Consider the following 22,468-nt stretch of genomic DNA (forward strand, 5'->3'; position numbering starts at 1 on the left):
CTACACTTTTTCCCGGGGATCATCTGGGCCAGTTTCTGAGACGATGTGATCAATGCCCTAATGGAGGAAGGGGTTTTATCAATGGATCAGAGACTGGGTGAACAACAACAACAGATTTACCTTTGAGACCCAGGACATGGTTAAATGTCTAAGTAGCTGAGCTTCAGAAGAAAAAAAAAAAAATGTTCACAACAGCATGGAAATCTAAAACACGAGGTAATCGAAAATGTTATTTAATGATCGGTTTTAGCATGTATTTCATTATTTTGTAAGGCAGGTTCACTTTCCCAGTTTAAGTTATCTTGAGCTGATCGATAAAGTCTATGAGAGGAAAGCTTTTCAAGAATTATACATTTCTGAAATCAGGGTCCCAGAAATCAACATCGGAGAAGTGGTACTTTTTTGTCTTTCCAACAATGAAAAAAGGGATCCCTTGTATTCTGGAGGCCCACAGGGATCTCCTTCCCTGCTGTAGGCCAGAACCAGCCGGGAACCACCAGGCAGTTATGGTTCTTACAGATCTGGATGACAGGGCAGGCAGCAAGGAACAGCCTCCTGGGTGTTCAGGATGGGGGTGGGGGTGTCCCAGCTGCCTGTGAAACCAGGGAAGAGCTTTGGGCCATCCTAACATGCTCAGCCCTGCTGTCCTCACAGCCTGAGTCCTGGGCTGCATTAGTAGCACAGGACAGTCCTCAGCGACCTCACTAGTGATGCTGGCCCCGTATCGTACCCCTAATTACACTGGAGACGGGTCTGAGAACTGGAAGTGGCATCCCAGCACTAGGAGGGACTTCTGTTAAGGGCCTAGGCACTGTGTGAAGACACTAAGAAACCCCACTTTGGTTAGGGGTTTCAGTTCATTGTCTGCTGGGGTAAGTACCTCCATTTCAGACCCAGTATTAGCATCAAACCCCCTCGGTCCCCAACACCGGGTAATCAGGGAGCTGAAACTCTCGGCCAGATGATGAATTCCCTTATCCTGTGGGAAAAGGCTGTAAAGATCAAACCACCTTTCCTGTGGGTAAGCAGGAGCCTGTAGTTTATGTAAAGGCATCAGCTCCTGTGGGAAGGAAGGATACAGGAAATTTACATTTGGAACCGGTACTCAAGTGATCATGAAATTGAGTAAGTACTAGCTTTAAACCAAAGGTGTCAGTTTATTTGGTTTGGTTTCTGAATTATCTGGAAGCTCCGAAGAAAGAACACTTCTCCCCTGAGGATTCGGTTCCAAACTTCTGCCTTCAAACTTCTGAAAAGATTAAATGTTAAGGCAGATGGTAGGCTTGGAAAACTCTATTTCCCTATGTAATAAGTAGATACCTATCATGCTTATTTATTTTGTTTAGCAAATGGAGAGGAAGACTGGATACTCTTGGGGTGGGGGTGGGGGATTGCACAGCATTTTTAGGTAAATCCAGAGAATGAAATCAAAAACTATTAGCTCAGAAAGTCCTTAAAGACCACCTAACTCACTTCTTTAATGTTGCAAATGAGGACAGTGAAACTCAGAGAGGTTGTAAACTTGCTCAAGGTCACACAGCTGAGCCTGGTCCAGGGCAAAGCCAAGACAGCTCAAAGCTCTGACCGGGCCAGACCCAGCAGAGAAAAAAACATGATCTTTGGCCATAGCAGCTCCATTTGCACCCCAAACATTCTTTACCCAAGACTTAATGAACATAAAACAGAACTCCAAGTTTCCAAAGGGAGATAAAATCATTGCATGGCTGTTGGAGTGAAGTAGGAACAATAGCTGAACTTGACATTTGGAGAAAGGCTCAGCCATCTGCAGACTAGGGCAGGGATAGAAAAAGTCAAAATGAAAATGCTGGTCTTGTCTTCAGACAATGACTATGACCATCAAACACTACCTAAAAATACTGCAGAGCTAATTTCTTTCCCAGTGGGAGTTTACATTCTACGATAGATTGCACCCAGCAACACAATTGCTTTGGGCCACAGAATATGTATACAGAGTTGGTTTTCTAAACCTTCTGGTGTCTTAAAGTGGCAATCGTATCTCTGGTTATATCCCTGAGCCCAGAAGCCCTGGGTTACCAGAAAGAAAGACACCATCACCCAACCCTGCCTTGGAGGCATGGAAGTTGAAGAAGTTAATTAGATGTTAGTTCTGGGGAAACTCTGCAAAGCTGGAGTCATCAAGTTGATGCCACAGGTTTTCGCAAAGCCCCTCTGCACAGTGTTCAGCAAACCAGTGGTTCTAAGATGACGTTTGAGAAAGGAGCCCAGCTCACAGTGAATCTTGGTGAGTGGAGGAGAGCATTGAATCCTCTTCTTGACTGAATGTGTTTTGAGATCTTTTTGACTCCAACTAATGAGGATGTGACTTATCGGCCCTTTTTTGCTCATATTCAAGTCCTGCCTGGCTAGAGGCTGCCCTCTCCACGTCCCCTGCAATGGTCCAACCGTGAAGGTGCGCCTATGCAGCTGGATACAGCTTTTACTAAATTGTCACAAAATTGCTTAACCCTTTCATCAAACTGCTTGGTGGCTCCTTTGTTGCCCTCCAAGCCCTGCTGGTCTGTCACTTAGAGGGAGACAGGTCATTTTTAGGTCACTGTGAAAGGAGGATGTTGACATATGTTTGGCTTCTTGGGAGAAAGATAATGATGATTTATTAGTTACTTATTATGTGCTAGGCGATGTGCGGCATGCTTTCCACCCATTAGCACATTCGATCCTGATACTAGCTCTGTGGGTTAGGTGCTATTATTACCCTCACTTTCTAGAAAATAACTTTTTATATTTTTATATCTTTCTTGATGTTTATTTATTTGTTTTGAGAGAGAGAGACAGAGGGGCAGACAGAGAAGGAGAGAGAGAATCCCAAGCAGGCTCCACACCGTCAGCACAGAGCCCAACGCAGGACTCAATCCCACAACCATGGGGTCATGACCTGAGCCGAAATCAAGAGTCAGACACTTAACCGACTGAGCCACCCAGGTGCCCCTATATTTTTATATCTTAAATTTTTCTAGAAACACATAAAGGTTTAATAGCTTGCTTAACTTGATTCTGTGAGAAAGAGGGCCTAAAATTTCATTCTTGACACTCAGATTCCAGAGCTAAATATTTGCCAGCTGGGACTATGTCTGGAGGGAAAAGTCACAGATATCTGGTCTCCTAAATTACTAAAATAATCCCTGAGGAAGTGTGCCCTCAGCAAGTAAAGCCAGGGATTGATCAGCAGACCCACTTACGTGTCCTAATCTGTACAACAACATCTTCCAGTGGTTATTATTCTCCCCACTTTGCAGATAGGGAAGCCAAGGCACAGCAAGTTAAAGAACTTGCCCTGACCCCCAACCCAGAGCTATTTCAAATTAACTGCAACTGTCCACCAGCTAGATTCAGTAATTAATTAATGACGAACAATCTATCTGGCTGCTAGGTAAAGAGTGATTAAATTTTTCCATACTTTCTCTCCCTTTTCAGGAATAACCATACAATTGTATAATTGCACCACATTGTGCTTCTGCCTTTGTGCCTCCCTTGGGAGGCTGGTTCCCAGTGCCTGGTGGAAGGGCCTTGGCAATATTTGTAAAGCAGTCTGTGGGGGTGTTCCTCTGGGCGGATCAGAAAAACTCTTCTTCGGAAAAGAAATAAAACTGACAGCAAAGACATGTAAGTTTGAATAACTAATGCTTCCAAATTTCTCTCTGGAACTCTGATTCCTACATTTTCCATTCTGTTTTGTAACCTAAGTCCAAACCACAGCAGTCCGTTGATGGATTCCAATTCAAGCAACCGCTGATGTGTACCTACCTCGTGCAGGACTCTCTTGCTTGCCATCGCGTGCTGTTGTATCTAATAGATGAGAATAATGGTGCTAGCAGGTCACTGAACTAAGTAAGGAGTCAGACTGTTAGAGAGCTTAACTTATTAGAATTGGTGGAATTTTCCAGGAACAGAGAGAAAGTCAGTCAACTCCCGGAGCCTCTATTTTCTTCCTCTGTAAAATGGGGGAGGTAATCCCTACTCCTGTTTTACATGCTGGGAGGGGATGTCCACACACTGCCAGTAAAATGGCGGCAGCACAAGGAAAAGTCTAGGGGGTCTCTGGACTCTACCACGAGATCCTCATTCTAAAGAGCTGGCTTTATCGGGGGATTCTTGGATGACAAGTAAACATTTAAGCAGATATCTTGGGGTGTATGGGCAACTGAGTTTTTGTAGAGTCTCGCGTCATTGTGTGATATGGAAAGCAATGAGAAGTTGACATTTGGAAAAGGAACAACTCTGAATGTGAGACCAGGTATGTTTTAAAGATGACTTATATCTAAACATAAGCCACTATTCTTAAAAATTCAGTGAACGATCACCGAATTACTCACCCAGTTCTTAGCATCTTTGGGGGCTTTGGTGACATGTGTCTTTCTGGCAAACAAGATAATGAGGACAGCTGCTGATGGAGCCCCTTTAGGACCATTTTTTCAATATCTTTAAACACTTGGAAATGTTGAGCTTGTTTTTGTTATTGTTGGAGATGCGTGTCTGACAGATGGAATGAGACTTAAAGTTTTAGTGTGTAGGGGCAGAAAGCATCTAGAAAGAAAGGAGTGGGGGACAGAAAGATACAGATTAAACTAAAATACCTAGCAATGGCAGGGGGTGTACAACACAACTTGATCCAAAGGACACAGTGAGATGTAGCCCTACTGATATAAGCCCCACTGATACAACCAAAGGAACGACCTCTCTCATGTTATCTGCCTGGTCTTCCCAAGGCCTCTTTGCCTATGCAACTAGGGGAAAAAATCATATAGTCCCTGTAATTCTCAAAATTTTGGAGCCAAGCCATTTGGGTAAAGCCATGTAAGATTACCTGGTGTTGACACTGATGACAAGCTGATATTTAGGGAAAGGGTAAGATTGAAAGCAATATTCAAATTAGTCAGAAAGATCGTGAACTTCTGAAAACACATCTCAGGGCGTTGTCAAGCACTGTGTTTCTGACTGGGACATTTTCATCCTTGCCTTGGCTGAGCTCAGCATCAGAGAAGCCCCTTTTGATACCCACTTATCTCTGTGGCCCCTCGGGGAAAAAGTGGCCGCTACGCTTGGAAGTCTGAGAGAAGGGCTTCCCTAATCCAAATGTAATAATGGCCCTTCTCTCCACCCTGCAATACCCACAGGGATATTTTGGGTGTTGCCCACCATTCTCCAAACAAACCTAATTTAAATTAACTTGAATGTACCTGAAATTTTGCTTCATGAGAGAGTCTCTGTTTGCAACAGAAACTCATTCCAGACAATTGGTTTAACTTTTGCTTATGATTCCTAAGAGATACCAGCTACCCAATGAGTAATGTAAAACAAAACCTCAACTTTCGTGGCCAAATCATCACCCACCTTAGAAAAACTAGAATCAGGATGTCCTAGTGAGCATTGTGTCAGCTCCAGATGACTTTCCTTAAGTCCACTATGCATCAAACAAATGAGATCTAAAAAAAAAAAAAAAAAAAGTCAAAAAAGCATTTCCATGCTGACCCATGTGTCCAGCTGCTAACTAAAGTCCAAATATCAGGTGTTTCAGCAGCTATATCTCCAAACTCGTTTGGATATTTAGAACCCCCCAGATATTAGAAATGATCATCAGAAAAAAGCTCATGCAATTCCATTTTTATTTATAATTCTCATCTCTCTCAGAGAACTGTTATAAATTTTCTCCCAAAGGTGTGATATTCATCCTACTCTTGGTTCCTTGATTTGTGATGTGCACAGAGATGAAATATTGGTTGAAATTCCAAAAACATCCATGAGATTTACCTTGAGCTTTGCCTGTCAGAGAGATTCTCAAAGCTAAAAAGATTGGAAATTGACATTTTGGAACTAGATTAAAAAGAAAATCCAAATTAATCCTTAAGAGCAATGCTCAGTAGATATGTTAGTCATAAGAACATCAACCCTGCAAGCCTCCCTGCTCCCAGCTTGGCTAGACTGCCCCTTTCCTAGGCTTGCTTGGGCAAGTCGTAATAACTGTCTTGGGGAGAGAGAAATGTCAACCTCCAGCCCTAAAAACTCCTTGTGAATTGGTTTATTTCAATAGAGTTTATCATTACACACAGTGTTCTGGAAGTAATGGAAAAGTGCACTAGAAGCTCCTGCAAATGGAAATGAAATGTAAATTTAGATTGTAAATATATGACTGCAGTAAATAGACAGCAAGAAAAAAAAAGATGAAGAGATTAGAAACTTGTCACATTTCTCTAACCCCAGAGGGGATGTTTCTATAAATAGTTTACCTAAAACCATTGAAGAGGAGTGAGGAGGAGAAGAACAGAGGCAAACAGATATTCTCCTAATCCTCTTCACTTTGTAAAATTGGAAATTGTTTTTCAATCAAACTTCCCCGAGCAGAGGAAAGAAACCCTATCTGTTGTCAGATTAAAGGGCATGTGGGTGGGTTTCTGCTAAAACCAATCTTGAGGAGGGATCCCTGCTCATGACAAGTACCAGCAATGTCCTGGTCAGGAGGAAGGGAATGAGCACAGAAATAAGTCCAAATAAGTGTGCAGGGGACAAGAAGGACTCACTGGGCAGGATTTCCCCTGGATTTCCTGCCTTGCCTCCTGACCTTTCCCATCTCAGCCCAATGGATTAGGTCCCAGGCGAGCAGGCCCTAGGATGCAAACCAGAAATTTTAAGGAGGAAGCCAGTTTAGCTTCACTCAGGAGACCTAGTGTATTTAAAGATTCTTTTAATCCACCTGTTTTTTTGCAGGGAGCTCTGTAAAGGCAGAAGGAAAGGTTAAAAAGAAAAAAGTTAAAAGTCTATGAAGCACAAATAAAGATGTTAAATATTTGTCTGGCAAAGAGATTAAAAATCTGGTACATGTCTACAAAGGAGCCTGAAGGAGACTTTGTCAAGGAGCAAATAGGTAGCCCAAAAAAAGACACTGCCTTGAACTTGTCTAGTTTGTGAGATTTGGGCAACTGTCCGCAGCAGCCGGGGTGCTAGGAAAGCAGATCAGGCATCCTCCTCAAGGGGGAGGGGGGGGGCCCTGCGTGCAGTTTGTGTAAAGCCATTTGCTGTGGTGTGACATGGGGAGTAGTGGCCAAAAGGTGGTATTCGGGCAGGGAACCAGGCTGACCATCCACCCCGGTGAGTATGAAAGATGAGGCTACGTGGGGCCCTCTCCTTCCTAGGCCACAGCTCATGAGCTCTCCTGGACAGGGGAGCCCCACGCACTTGGCTTACCCCATCATTGGGAATCAGACCAGGAATGACCAAAATGCCCTGAAATATCTACCTTTGAACATGTCCCCATAAAAACTCCCTGACTCTCCTTCCCTTTGGCAATTAGTTTCTAGTAAACCAGAATCTAATGAGTCGATGTGAGCAATTGCAATAAAAAGCAGAGAAACAGCCCCAAAGTGCAATAAAGTAGAAACTATGTGAGTGTACCAGCCAGGGGGTAGACAATGAAGGAAGAAACAAAGGAAATGGATTATCCAAACTAAGGCGGTGGCTTGGACAGAAAAAGAAAAGCAATAAAAAAATTTAAAAATAAGTGATGCATATATTTATCGGGCCTCGTTGCCATGTGGAAGCCTGGCTTCCGCCTGCAGCAGCCAACTTCTGGGCTTGTTGTCAGTGCAGGGTTGAAGGATCAAGACCATATTGAGCCCCAGGGCCCTTCTGCAAAGAGCTGTTCCTGTTCCTGTTTTTGTAAAGCCTCCCCTGACTGTGAGAAGGTAGCAACTACAAATTCATATTTGGAAAAGGAACTCTCTTAACTGTGAATCCAAGTAAGTTTGAAGGGACTGGTAGAGCAAGGAGGTGCGGTGGGGAGCTCAAAATACTTCCTTGTTCTGATTTAAATTACTTGTCCCCAACCACTCCCCTCCCCCACCAAAACATTCCAGATTAGCTTCCACATCTCATGTTGTGTTGGGAAGATGGAGTCCCCATCAGAGAGATTAGAACTCCATTGTACAAAGACTAAATTACCTTCAGCCAAAAAACATTCCTATCATCCATCTTAAACGAAACTATCGGTACAGGGAGAAAAATTGAATACAGGATCCTGAGGGATTCCGCTAAAGCCAGGAAATGTTTGCCAAAAAAACAGAGAGGAAATTGGCATATTGAGACTATGCAAATTCAGTAGACCAAATATAAATCTTCCTGACGTAGATACTAAAACCCTGAAATTTATCTCCTGAAATAATGGGACCCTGCGATTTTATTAACAAATGCAGGAAATTCTACAGACAGATTTCTTTTCTTCTTTTACCTCTACTTTACCTCTCTTAAAGGAGCTGTTCTCAATCCCCAGTCCAGTAAGTGAAGTCTTGGTGGGTAGAACTGTCTGGTTAACTCAGAGCATTTAACCCCACTTTTCCCTCCATTACCACTATCACTGATTAAGCTGCCACTTTACTTAGTTCAGCTGAGGAGAAGGGAAAAAATTCATTTGTCCTCTGAGTCATGAGAATAGAGCAATACATTCGCTCCCTCAAATACACACCCACCTTTCCATAATGGTAGTAATGTGTGTGAGAGTACTTGGAAAAGTTTGAAATCCTATATATAAAAGTAAGGAACTGCCACTTCTTGAAAATCTATGTTTCTGGTAGGCTTCTGAGAGGAGTGATCCTTATGCCCTTACTGCTGGGAAAGCTGACTTATTATAAAAATGGGGCAAAATGGAAATGGGGAAGCCTGTTGAAGGGCCCCAGTCTCCTTCTGACATAAGCTAAATGTCCTGATTACTGAGTTTCATTTATTCAGATCTGCTTTCTGGGATTAGGAGAGGATATAGCGCTGGAAAAGGCATGTTGCCAAACCCAGCCTAGTCAAAGCTCTTGAGAAGACTGGTTCAGGGGCATGTAAGTAATTAAGTGATACAGTGTGTGCAGCCTGGAAGGAGTTAATGCAGCCCCGGTAGCAGACAGCATGGAATGTTCTGGGATAGGCCTTGCCTAACGAACACGCAGTGTGGTTAGCCATGAAGTTGTCAGGCGCACAAGTGCCTTGCTCAGCAGGTACGAACCCGGCACATGTCTGCCACAACAGAAACAATAATACATGATATTGCTAAATCCCACGCCTTCAGTAGTCTCTGGGGTCCTGCCTAATTAAGGCTTCCAGGGGATTCATATGAACATCCTGGGAGGCTCGAGGACATCCCTTTTCAGAGGGTGGGCAGCCAAACCTGGGGACCAAACAGGAGGTTTTACCTTCTGTGTCTGGCTTTTACATGCGGGGGCTGCAGAGTAGCAGAGCTGGATTCCAAAGACTCAGGATTACATTCTGTCTTCCTTCGATCAGCAGAGCACTAAGATTGCTGCCACAGCAACACTTTGGCGCCGTCTGAGGACTCAGCTGAGGGCAGCCATCTGTTTTGCTTATGTCTTGCTGTTAAGGCAGCGCAAGTAAAGTGTGGGGGACTCTGGAAAGTGTGAGGCTGTGAAGTCGGGGAGAGACAGGAAGGGTCATTGGAATTCCTGCCTCCTTTGTCCATAAAGCCGGTGGACACTTCTTAGCTAAATAGTAGAGTTTTCTCTCCTCGCTTCCATGTTGGTAAGCAAGCTAAAGCTTTGTCCCTTTGCTAGTAAGTAGTTGCTGGAAGTGACGGCTGACTAGACAGACACAACAAATTCAGTCAAAAAGGCCAAAGAGCTTAAAAGTTGAATGCAGTTACAGAGCTAAAATATTTGTTGTCCATCTTCTTGGGGGACAGGGTTTGGTCACCACTGTGCCAAATAATGCCCCACCTCAGTTCCTTACTTACACTGTCTGTGGCATCCACCAGACACAGCCATGGGGAAGCTGTGTTTGGTCAAAGGAGGACATTTATAACAACTCCAGGTAAATATTCAAGAGCCTGGCTCTGACAGAGGCCTCACTTAACTCTCCCACTGGGGCTCACTGGGCTGCTGCGTGAGGTCGGGACACTGCGGGTTAGACCATAGGGTGACCAGCTTTCCCGTTTGACTGGGATTGAGGACCTTCCCAGGACAAAGGTCTTCTTTGCTAACCCCAGAATAGCCCCCAGGATAGTCAGACACCGTAACAAAGCTCAATGTAAACTTTCTGTGAGATACCACTAGCATTTCACCAGGTTCGAGACGGACAGAAAAGCCACACGTGTGAAGAAAGGTTCAGATGTGCCTGTCGTTTTCATTTCTGAGGCTGGGGCAAGAAGGGAAGCTTGGGAGATAGAGTTTCATGAAGCCAGAGACTAAACCTCATCTAATTCTAGTCAGCCTCCAAAACGCTGAACGCTCTCCTCCTGTCTCCCTATAATCAATTCATTGTCATCAGAAATGTGTGACACCTCGAAGGGAGGAGAGGACATGTCTTGAAAACTGATCAGAGAAATTGTCCCGAAAATGATGCCGTAAAATGGAAATGAGACCTTTAGAAAGAGAGATGCTGAACATGACAAATCAGTAAGCCTCCGGATGGCAACCAGAGGAAGGGGAGAGAGATGAGAGTCAGGCCCTCAGGGGACCCAGCAGGTCAGTGTCCCAGAACCAAACATGGAAATGTTCCCCTGGCCCTCAGTGGGATCCAGGCCCCTGTAGGTGAGTCTCTTCTCCCCAGAGTTAAAGAGGAAGATGTCTATGAGCCTCAGAGGTCTCCCTGGGGTTTTTGTAAAGGCCTCCACTGCAGTGCTGATACTGGTAGCTCTAGCTACGGAAAGCTGACATTTGGACAAGGGACCATTTTGACCATCCATCCAAGTAAGTGTAACAGGACACAGCTGCACACTGGGAATTCTGGAATTTCACCCCAGGTATCAGGCTTGACAGAAATGTATGTTGCCTGGGAACCAGATCTTGCCTGAAGTCAGCAGGACCCCCAAGGTCCTGTCCCTTCTTTAATCTCAATGTTAACAGGTTCTCTTTTGGACCCTAAGCCACCAGGTCTGTCTGATCCCTGCTGTTGAGTGAAGGTGACCTTGACCCCACAAAGATAGAAAAGAATCTTTCTTTGCTGCTTTCAGAACCTTCTTTGGAGATGCTGCCCAACTTTGGGGGTGGGGAAGGTCACCCTTTCCAGTCAACCCCCAACGCTCCACCAAGTAACCCAGTCTAACATTTAGTACCATTTCCTATCAGGAACTTCTTCCTTGTATGAATCTTAAATTCTTCTTAGTGCAGCAGAAGCCATTCCCACCGGTATCTTCTGCAGTGGAGAGGGATAATTGAGAGCAGAGTTTGAATAGGTATGTGGTGTTCAGTTCAGAATGGCTTTTAAATGAAAGCAGAGAGGGGAAAAAATGAAAACTGAATGGGAATCTGAGGTCTTATTTCAAATCCCTCTATGTTCTCTGAATGTCTCCCACTGCTTCTGTAGATGCAAAACTACAAAGAGAGAGAGAGAGAGAGAACAGAATGGAAAGAATTACATAGCCACTGTGTCCATTCCTATCGCTGAAACCACCAGGCAAGGGATTACAATTAATTCCAAAGACTTTCAGATACAAGGCTTAATACCTTTTTCCTCATGGTGACTTGTATCCTTGCTGATAATTAGAGCAGATAGAAAGATTTGGCTTCCGTGTGTTTGTTGCTGCACCCCGCTGGGAAGAGAGGAAAAACTCTGCCTGGTTGTTTTGTTGTTGTTGTTGTTGTTGGTTTGGTTTTTTTTTTTTTTTTAAGATTCATAAAGTTCCTTCTGTCAGTCGTTGTAAAACTCCCTGCTGCAGGGAGAAGCGTGACAGCTCCAAGAAGCCGATACTTAGAAGGGGGATGCAACTAACCATGAAGCCAAGCAAGCTGGAAAGACCCACACTCAGTGTCCCCCGTGCACTTTTTTGCATTTTAGGCCTTTTGGCTTTCTTGCAGGGGTTCTAATGGAGTCAAATAGAAATGGATCGAGGAGATTCTGGAGCCCCGTGGGCGCTCAGAAATGGGAAATGAACAACCAGGTAGAAATATGTCCTTCGAGGTGGCTTGGTAAGAAGACTAGGATGAGGAGATGTGGGTAGGAGGGCAGGATGTGACTCCGATTGCTATTTCCAGGCACTCTGTTTTCTCAGGCTCTCCCTCCAGGGCAGAGTCACCTGTGCCAAAGGAACGAGAGTGGAGGCCATGTATTTCGGTGCAGGCACAGTCTATCAGGCAGAGTCCCTGCTCTGTGTGTGCTGGGGAGGTCGTCTGACATCCCACTTATCTCTCCACTGAGTGGCAGCATCAGTTCACGTCAGGTGGGGATGGAGCTAGAATGTGTCAGGGCTGCTACAAGGCAGAATGTCGGGTTGTTGCGACCATCTTGAATGTGCCAGATGCCTCCAAGGGGAACCTGGTTCTAATGAGCAGGGGGCACTCGGACCAATTGCCCAGTTTTTGGTTGAGCTTCTCCAAGCCCAGTCGGATGGGGGCCAAAGCTGAGAGGTTGACATTTGAGCCTGGGAGCCTTCTGACCAAACGATGCCAGCCGGGTCTGAAGAGCCAAAATTGCCTTCAGGGCTCTGCTTTGGTTGTCAGCCCCCTGGTCCTTGTCATTTCAGCAAAACGCATCCACTTAGAAAGGTCAGCTCTTCATTAGCCAGACAAATGAGAACAACATATTGACCAGAGATAAGGAGCCCAGATCTCAGCCTCTGAGAGCCTGGCATTTCCAGTCTTTTAATCACAGCGTGCTGGGGAACATATGCTGTCTCAGGGAAGGCCGATCAATGGTGCCTGAGGACCTGGTGTCACCAAGCTAGAGCTTGGAGATAGAAATGAGATGCAGATTGGGATGTTTTGTGGATGGGGGAATAACAAAGAAGTGAGGAGGAGAGGAGAGCTCACTGATGCTTTTTCAAACCTGCAGCATGTCAAAAATTGGAATCCAAGGTGGAGAACACATTTGCAGCAAGTTTCCTATCGTGCCCTATAGAATAGGGCCTGACTGTGGCCCCACACTCACAGAAACCATGGGTACCTGAGATGCCTTTTGAAGTGGCATAGAGAGGTCGAGGTCTAAGATCTGTAAGAATCACCTGTCAGTTTTTGCAAAGGGTTGAGTGGCTGTGTGGCAACCTCCTCCAACAAGTTGACATTTGGGCAGGGGACAAGCATATCAATCATTCCAAGTAAGTCTCCCCGTGACTTTGCCTGTGGGGTGTGGTGGGGCTGTCACATGCATGGGCCTCAAAGGGCTGTGCAAGTGGCATGGTGGTTGAGGATACCAAGCTGAGAAAATCAAGGATTATTAACTCTAGCCAGAAAAAAAAAAAAAAAAAGGTCAAAGAGTAGCAAATGTAGTTTTCGACCTTAAAAGTTAGCATACAGAGCTCAGGACTTGAAAATGGCAATTTGAAAAACAACCTGTGTCACCAACCTGTGTCCTCCCCACATGATGTCCCTGCATATGGGGGACAAGGTGGGGCAGGGGTGAAGATGAACAACGGACAGTGCATAATGGGCGTTCAGGGAATGAGCAGGTTGGAAAGGAGCAAGGTGATCCGAGCCTCATACTGAGTTAATCTGGAGACGATGGATTGTTCCAGAAATCTCGCAAAGAAAATCCTTCCCAGACTCAAAAGATATAATAAAGAGACCTAATTAAAATGCACTTGAAAATCATATGATCATCAGGAGAGAAATTACATCTTAAAAGAAAAAGAATTTTTTAAATGGCCAGGCATAAAACAAATGGGCCTACGCCTTTAATTAGGCAGCGAGCAGCCCAAGATGCCCATTAGCCTTCCCTTTAATCCCCTCTCAGGAGGGCTCAGTCCCTCCAGCAGTGCACGGTCACAGCTGCTCTCAGCCCTGCAGCTCCTTTTCCTCTATGGCTCTGTTCCCTCGCCTGCCCAGGGAGAGAGAAGGCCTGCCTGCCTGCATGCCTGCTCTCCAGCCAGCAGGCTGGGTGGGGCCCCAGGTGTAAGTGCTGGCTCTCTCCTCTGCCTGGTTTTTGTTGGGCTCCCTATCACAGTGGAACACCGGTAACCAGAACTTCTATTTTGGGCGAGGGACAAGTTTGACTGTCATCCCAAGTAAGTCAAAGAAAATTTTCCAGCGCGCGCGCGCCGCCGTTGTGTCAAGCAAGGCCTTTAAACTCCAGCAAGAATTGTCAAAAGTCTGCTACTCTGTTTCTCTGCTTCTGGGGATAACTTTTGCTGGAACATAGCTAAGAGCCCCTCCCCTCCACACCAAGAATGATTTATGCCTTGACTGGTCTTTATTGCCCTGCCTGAAAATCCCTGAGGGAAGGAGGCAGGCTGTCCCCTAGCTCACCCCTCACTTCTGCACTGACCAGAGACACTTGGCCCTTTGTGGCACAGGTCGTGGGAGCAGCAAATAGGGGGACAAGTATCAACTGAGAGGAAATGGGCCAGAAGGCTAGAAAAGGGAAATGAGATAATTTGGGAGAAAACCAAAATATGAGGCCACGTAGAAGGATGAACAGGATGGCAGGGGTGTCCAGGCTCGTCACTGTGTTGGACCCGAGGGATCACTGACAGCACGTGGAGAGAGAAAGAGGGTTTCTGTTCTCTCCAAAGGAAAATTTGGCAGAAGAATTCAAACAGACCTCACATGTCAAGCCTCTCCTAATTACAGTCTCGCATCTCAGTTTCTCTCAGTTTCTCCGGCAGGAAATAGGACGAAAGAATCACTGGTGGCTTTGAGGTTGTAGAAGCATTGCGAAGAGGGGGTGCTGCATGAGAAATGGGTGGGGGGCTGCAGTGCAGTTTAAAGAGTTTGGAGCAATGATTTTTGTAATGACTTAGAACACTGTGTGTCTAACTACGGAGGCAACAAATTAACCTTCGGGACAGGAACTAGAGTCACTATTACACCCAGTAAGTACTTCATCCTTGGTCAGGGACTCAGTTATTCTTTAATTTCTAGTTCACCTGTGTAAGATGCTGGGGGGGTCCTACTAGACCATGCAGGCTCAGACATGGGAATTTCTATCTGTCCTTTCTCGTAACTGGTAGAGATGGGTGTCAACCAAATATCTGAGCTTTCTGGGGCGCTTGAATATTTAATTCAAAATGAGAAAATATGATTCACAATTCTCTGTTTGCTGCTGCCATCATATGCTAATGTGACATGTGAAGAAAATTCAGACAGAATAACTTCATCTTCACTTTTATCTTGTATGATAATTTTCGCTCCGAGTAGTGCACGTTTGGAAGAAATGGTAGAAACACAGGCTATCAAAGAGACAAGCAACAAGGAGACCCAGAGAGGCAGGCAGACAGAATGCCAGGCAGTATAATTTTACAGAATTAGTCCAGCCACTGCAAAGTGGCTCTCTTTGCAGATGGCATAGGTACTTGGAAAGGTGCTAAGAGCTGATGTTCTAGGTGGGACAGGCTTACTCGGTGGCAAGACTAAGCACTCATTCCAAGGAGAAAGCTTATTATTTATTTTTTTAAGTTTCTTTCTTTATTTTTGAGAGGGAGCACAAGCAGGGGAGGGGCACGGAGAGAGAGGGAGAGAGAGAGAAACCCAAGCAGGTTCGGCATTGTCAGTGCAGAGCCCAACTCGGGGCTCGAATCTACGAATCGTGACATCATGACCTGAGCCAGACACTTAACTGACTGCGCCACTCAGGCGCCCCTCCAAGGGGAAAGTTTACACTTGGAAAACCCAAAGATTTTGTTTTGTTTTGTTTTGTTTTGTTCCAGTAGTTTATTAGTATGGCAGCACATCTACATTTAGTAAATTATAGTTTAGGCAAGGCACATAATTAACTGTTAAAATCAACTATGTCTAGATCTATGACAGAGAGGGAGAGAGAAAAAGAGAGAGGGATACTGGATATATATACACACAGTAATGTGAAAAACATAGGGCGCATACATTTCTTGCACCTGACATTAAAAGCTGTGGAAAATCTGAATATGTTCACTTAGTAACCAAAGACAACTTCACAAAATGGAAAGAAAAGCATACTGAAAAAGCGAGAACTGAAGGTATGGAACCTTTCCAAGTCTGCATTTTCCAACTGTCTTAACGACTCAGTTACCTAGAGGAATCTTTTTTTTTTTTTTTTTCCTGCATTAGAAATTACAGGCACGAGTACTGAGGATTTGGATGGCTCAGACTCTTACAGTGAAAATTACGTGATAAAGCACCTCCCAGCCAGGCTGGATGGAGCATCTTTAGACATCCAAGGTTTTTCTTCTCCTCTGTCCAGATACGATAGGAAAGTGGTGCTCTCCTTTCTCTGTATCCAAGGACAGGGAGTTCAGAGAGTGTCCCAGAGTTATAAAGTGAGACCTGAGCAGTGGGATCTGGGGACCCAGGAATGGTCAGTCGGCTTAGTAGCCAGAAACTTTCAGGGAAATTGTCCAGGGTCAAAACATAACAAACCAAGGAAAATGCCAAACTTCCCCGCATCACTAAGAGCAGCTCGGTGTAAGAATGCTATACCCAGCAGGAGACAGTCAGAGTGGCTGTAAATCAACGCAGAGCCCCAAATATTTGAAAACTCTATGTGGAGGCCAGCTATAATGAGTTTGTTTCCAAGCAGTGCTTCCAGAAATTGTTAGTGGTTGGTAGTTGCTATGGGTTTTGAAATTAGAGGACATCACAGCACAGTAGAATGTTTTGGAACAGGGGGAGCATGATTAGGATTAATGAGATGAAAGAAAATTCTGGCTAGAGGGCTAGAAAAGTCCTGAAAGAAAAGATACACTAGGCCTTTGGAGTGTTCCTTCAAGGGAAGAGTTGCAACATTTATCTAGGTCAAGAAGCAAAAAGCAAACACAGGCCAATTCCATACACAATCGACCTGGTCACATTTAAAAGTTTCTGCAATTATTCCAACGGCCTTGGCTTGGCTTCTTGGCCAAATCCCAGCAGTTCCTAAAAGCAAAGTGGAACAGTCCTCTGTTTCCAGAGCCAAGCCACTGGCCCCCACCCCACCCAGCGCGCACCCCTGCCCACGTGGTTTTTGTAGAGGAGTCTGATGCTGTGGGAAACAACCCAATCTTTGGCTCCGGAACCATTTTGAGAGTCAAGCCTTGTGAGTATAAAACACATTCTGGGACTCCCTAGTCTCAACCCGAGTTTCATTCCGTGCTGAGGAAACTTTCTGGTTTAGACATATTTGATTCCAAAGAAAGAAAGTGAAATTTCAGGGGCACCATAAGAACTTCACTAGTGTCACTCACTTAGGAATCGCCAAGCGTTGCCTCTGAGAGAGCCAATCACACCAATTAACTAGAGTGACCCACAGCTTTAAAATAGAATTTAAAAAAAAAATTTTTTTTTGGGTCAGCATCTCTATGGACCACACTGCTTGCTATTTGGTATCTTGACTCCAAGATGCAAAACTTAGTGTGCAGTCTCAAGCTTAGCCACTTCTCCCAAGCCTACGACTTAGGGAGGTGTGGGAGCTCAAAGGGCATTTCTGGGTGGTGTCAGGGGGAAGCTGGGCAGACCGGCTGGCGAGATGACACTTGCGACAGGCATCTGCCCTGTTTCTGTAAAGCTGCTGACAACAGTGAGAAGACTGGCAGCAGGGAAAGGCTGATTTTTGGGACCAGGACTCCTTTAACCGTCAGGCTAACTTACGTCTGAGGGCAAGTGAGGTCTTCATGTCTTTTCCTATTATGTGTTCTACACTGACCATTGAGTTGTCCTGTTTTAGATTCCAGATAGACAAACCATGGCGTTGTTTTGTGCCCCTTTAAATATCCGTGACGAAGGGTCTCCATCTTAGCCATCCTCTCCGACATGATGGGGGAGAAGTTTGTGGCCACAGCCACTCTGGTAAAATGGGTTAGTGGCTGTGTAGTGGCACTCCCAGTCCTCATCCTTGGGCCCCTTCCCTCGATCGTGTCATTTTTGAGCTTTTATGACAGCAACAAGGGAGGGGGAGAGATAACCAACAGCACCAGCCGGGCCGGTGTCTGGGGGCTTCTGAGCCGCTGTAGAGGTTCTGAGGGTTTCAGGGCGTGGGTCTCTGGCAGGGAGATTTATGTAAAGGGTTGACCCACGGTGTCAATGTAGGAGGAAGTACTAACAGACTCACCTTTGGGAAGGGGACCGAGCTCATCATCCAGCCCTGTAAGTGTTTCTGCTCAGGACATCAGGATCCAAATGCAGGCCCCCTGGGAACATTTCCCAACCCTGCTCATGAGCCCCTGCTACCCCTGCCACCAATGGCACCTTCCTACACACAGAGGGGATTTTGAGCCGTGTAGATGACGGAGGTGATACAGTCTGTGATTCGGAGGACTCCTGTGTGCTTTTGCGATTGTATTTGATTACGAGGCCATTGTTGGGAATTCTAGGCTCCAAGAGACAAAGCATACCACTTAGGATTGGGGCACAAACATCTGTGGGCTGCTTTCTTAGCAGCACTGTGCAATGACTTTCACAGGAATTGCGGAAATGGCTGTGCATGTGGAGGTTTGATTGTTTCTCTTTTTCTGCCTTCATGCCCTCTTCTCTGCCTGACTTAGAGACCTTACATTAGAACAGTGATTAATCATTTGATTTCTGAGCCCCGTCACTCATCAAGTCTGGCAAGAGGGATCCATTAACATAAAACCCAGAAAGGAAAAGGACAAAGAGTTCACTTCCCAGAGTCTCCAGGGTTGAACTTGACAAGTCTTTGGCCTTAATCAACTAGCCAGCACCCTATGATCAGTTGAGGCCAAAGAGGGCCACAGGCTGATAGTGTTAGCCAAGCAGGTATCTGCCTGGACCCCCCCTGCCCTCACAGGGGCTAAGAGTGCAGTGTTTGGAAAATGGACATGGGTCCCTGAGGGCCCACCCGGTTGTACATCTGGGAGGAGGTCATGGAGACAGCTCTGAGTAAGCCAGTGGAGGGTGGTGACCAGATGGAAACTTGAGCAAGTTTCTGTTATGGAGCATCTCACAGTGTGACCACTGGCAGTGCCAGGAAATTAGTCTTTGGGACTGGAACGAGACTTCAGGTCACCCCGGGTAGGTGATAGGAGCCATGAGGTAACTTAACTGTGTGTTGCTTTAAAACAGGGGGTACTACAGAGGGGATGTCCTGGCTGGATGTAGTCCTTCCTCCCTTCCAGTGGAGGTGATCTCACAGAGGATATCTGCATTCAGTCAGAATTTGTGTTATTTTTATTTCCATTACTGAATCTTTCCTTTCCACCTGGGCAAACAGACTTCTCCCTGCTCCACGCTTCTTCAGTCTTCATATCCTATGTGTTTCCATTGGAACAGTGGGTCTGGGAATTAATTTGTCACTCCAGGCAGCAGAACGAAAAGGGTTCTCAAATGGAGACTAGAGAGTGCCACTTATTCTGGTAACTTTTCAGCGGCGATACGTGCAAATGGGACGAAGTGGGCTAGGTGAACTTCTAATGACTATTTTAGAGAGACTGTAAGGAAACTTGCTTAACGTCCTACACACTCAGCTTCTGAGAGGAGTCATTTGGTCAGACACTCAGTGCACTAAAAGCAAAACCTCGACCCTCTGAACACATAGTCAATCGCTAACCCTCTCCCCCAAAGCTCTGCTGTGTTTCATTATTTGCCAATTACAAGATGACTACATGATAATTAACATGAAATTATATAGATGAGTAGTTTGAGTATTTTGAACCCATAATTAAGATGCAAATTATAGAAGTTCTGGAGCAGGCCACGAGCCAGTACCTCATACATAGTGGTCCCTGAAGACAAACAGTGTGTTCGGGCACGATTTGTTTGTGGCATGGGTTGATACACTGTTCAGGAACCTGTTTGCAAGCTGATTAGATGTCTCCAAGTGTCAATTTGGGGTCTAGATGAGCTGTGCTCAGTGAGCTGAGAAGTGCCCGCTTTTACAGCCTAGAAGCATGACGAGGTGGCTGGGTTCCTATAGTAAATGGAGAATAGGACTATTGCGTTGTGTGGTACTGGTGGATGCCTCTCCCCTTCATCCCTGCCACGCTGGGAGCCTGGCTGCAAGTCTTCCCCAGGAGGTTTTTGTTAAAGGGTGTGTCACTGTGGCAATAACAATGACCTACGCTTTGGAGCAGGGACCAGACTGACGGTAAAGCCATGTGAGTGAGGGGAGTGGGTCAATCTCAAAAGCTGATCAGGGCGAGTAGTGGTGTTCTTCTGTGCAGTTTTAGTGGGATTAAGACACTGCCCCTCCCAACCAAACCGAGGCACCCAGTTTCTTTGTGCCTGAGCTGGTTGGAAGTCTGTCAGTTAATGAATTCAGGCAATCCTAAGGACAGATCACAGAGAAGTAGAAGTTTTCACTGGCTTCTTCATTGGCTCTGGATATAAAGAAATGCTAAGGATAACAGGCAAACCCACAGTCTGTGATAAGATGAAGACCTAACAACTCAGAAATTGGGGTTTCCTCCATAAGGACCCCTCTAATCCAAAAGGAGTGCAAGCAGCTCTCTTAATGTGGTCTTTGGCTTTTGTTGGTTTTGTTGTTGTTTCTACTAATATTCTTTACACGAACTGCGGCGCTGAAAGTGGCATGGTGCTCCTGCCCCCGGTGTTAACCACCTGTGTTAGGTGGCTTGTCTCTGCCTGACCTTGTGAGTTGTCCTATGTGTCTTAGGCATGAGCAGGCCATCAAAACCCAGTGTTCTGGAAGCAAAATGGATGGTTTAAGAGCAAGCTCAGATCTCTCTGCACAGCTGGCTGTTACTTTTAGAGGGATGTCCTAACCCTGCCGAGGAGCTGGGAGCTGAGGCTGTGGGGCGGTGAGTCTTCTGCCAGAGGGGAAAGTGGCCTCGCTCTTCCAGTCTCCCCCTCAGTCCTTCCTTCCTCCTGATTATTGTAAGGCCTCGTATGACTGTGTGAATTATGGAGGCAGCCAAAGCAAGCTCTACTTTGGCAAAGGCACTAAACTCTCTGTTAAACCAAGTAAGTTGGGGGGGGTGGTCTCAGAAACTAAACCGGTGAGCAGGACTCAAGGATGACCCAGAGTGAAGGAGGCGAAATTCACCAGCCTCTTTCTCTGTGGTGTCTTTCCACCCTTCACCCATGACCCTCAAAACTGCCCCTGGTCTAAGCCCCTGGCTGTCCTCAGTCCAGACGGGCACTTCCCTCTGCTGGACGGCAGAAAACTCTGGGCTTCATAACAGGAAACAAAGTTCTCCCCAGGATGGCATTTCTCAGGAGTGATCACCCGCCTCACCGTGGTGAGTGGGCAACCTTCTCAGCAGTGGTGTCGTAGATGAGCCATGGTCTGTGTGGCTGCTGTGTGGTTGGTTTTCAGACACCAGAGGTAATGGAGCACCACATGAGGGGGGCAGCAGAGTGGTTACTGCGAGGGGCTTTTTATTTAGGGAAAACGCACTGTGGAACTCAGACGGCGGGTATGTAGTCAACTTTGGCAAAGGCACCTCACTGCTGGTCACACCCGGTGAGTTCTTGTGGTTAACTAATTATTCTTTCTGGAAAGAAACCCAGTGGGGCCTGTTGAAACACAGCTGAATTTAATTGCTTCGTTTAGCGTGCAGGCATTAACTGTGTCAGATGTGTGAGCCAGATATGAATACATGTTTCCCCAGAGGCTGGATTTGGTTATCAGGTCTATGGGCAGTTTGATAAATTGTATTAATACCACAGGCGGTGTTTCTCGAAAGTCCACATAGCATGTTGAGGCTTTAGGAAAGAGGCAGAGATAAGAGAAAGAAAGGCTCTGTGTTAGAGACAGAAACAAACCAGTGGAAAGGGAGGCGACCAAAGCAGGAGTGTGTAGCCAAGGAAGTGTGTCCTTAACAGACAAGTGACGGGGACCCAGTTGAGTTTATGCCCGTGTCACCGGGTAGAGGTGAAAAATCTGGGAAGTGGACTGGGGACTCGGATGAGGGTTGAGCAGCAGGAGTTAAAAGCTTCTCATGGCTTTCGGGACAGCCCCCTTTTCGCCGAGAGGACCCACTTCACCCATTCACCTGACCCAGCTGTCCCTGTGGGAGGAGCAGAGAATCCCGACACCCTGAAAAGCTCCCCACCTCCACTGGATTATCTGTGATAAAGCAGAATGTTTATCCAAACTGTGAAGCTGTCAGGGACAGGGTAATAGAGATGCATTATAGAAAGCAGTATTGAAGAGTTACGGGCCATCCCCACACCTTGCAGAATTCAGTGTTTTTTGGTTGTGCTTTTGTTGTTGTTTTTGTGCTTTCCCATTAGAGTCACAGCAACTGGGTGCTTTCCATGCCGACATACTCTTTGTAGCAATGCCTGCCACTTTACATTTTGTGGTATTTCTCGTCGACAACCCTCTGTGCCTGAAGCAGGTGTGACAATAATGTAATGGGGCTGATTTGTCAACAAATGGAGTTGATACATTTAAATGAGTGGCCCAGCCAAACCACTCAGCTTCAAGTGGCACACAGGTTATTCCAACACTGCCCACGGCACCCCTTCGCTTTTGAATCCACCCTCAAAGGTCAAGGCACATCCTTTTTTTTTTTTTTTAAAGACACATTCTTTTTGTACCATCCATGATGCCTCTGTCTTTGAAGGTGGATTTCATTTTTGTTAATAATCACAAGCCTTTCAGAGCCATGATTTATAAAATAAAGGAGGGACTCAAACTA

General features: G+C 45.8%; 1 gene segment (V, D, J or C); it reads left to right on the forward strand.

The window, feature by feature from the left end:
• Positions 1 to 2,208: 2,208 nt before the first annotated feature.
• LOC123583338 overlaps positions 2,209 to 22,468 on the forward strand; it is a 74,774-nt gene continuing 54,514 nt past the window's right edge. Inside the window, 1 exon segment of the C gene segment in view lies at positions 2,209 to 2,263. Coding sequence covers positions 2,224 to 2,263 — 40 coding nt within the window.

Source organism: Leopardus geoffroyi, chromosome B3, assembly GCF_018350155.1.
Source record: "Leopardus geoffroyi isolate Oge1 chromosome B3, O.geoffroyi_Oge1_pat1.0, whole genome shotgun sequence".
Classification (NCBI taxonomy): Eukaryota; Metazoa; Chordata; class Mammalia; order Carnivora; family Felidae; genus Leopardus; species Leopardus geoffroyi.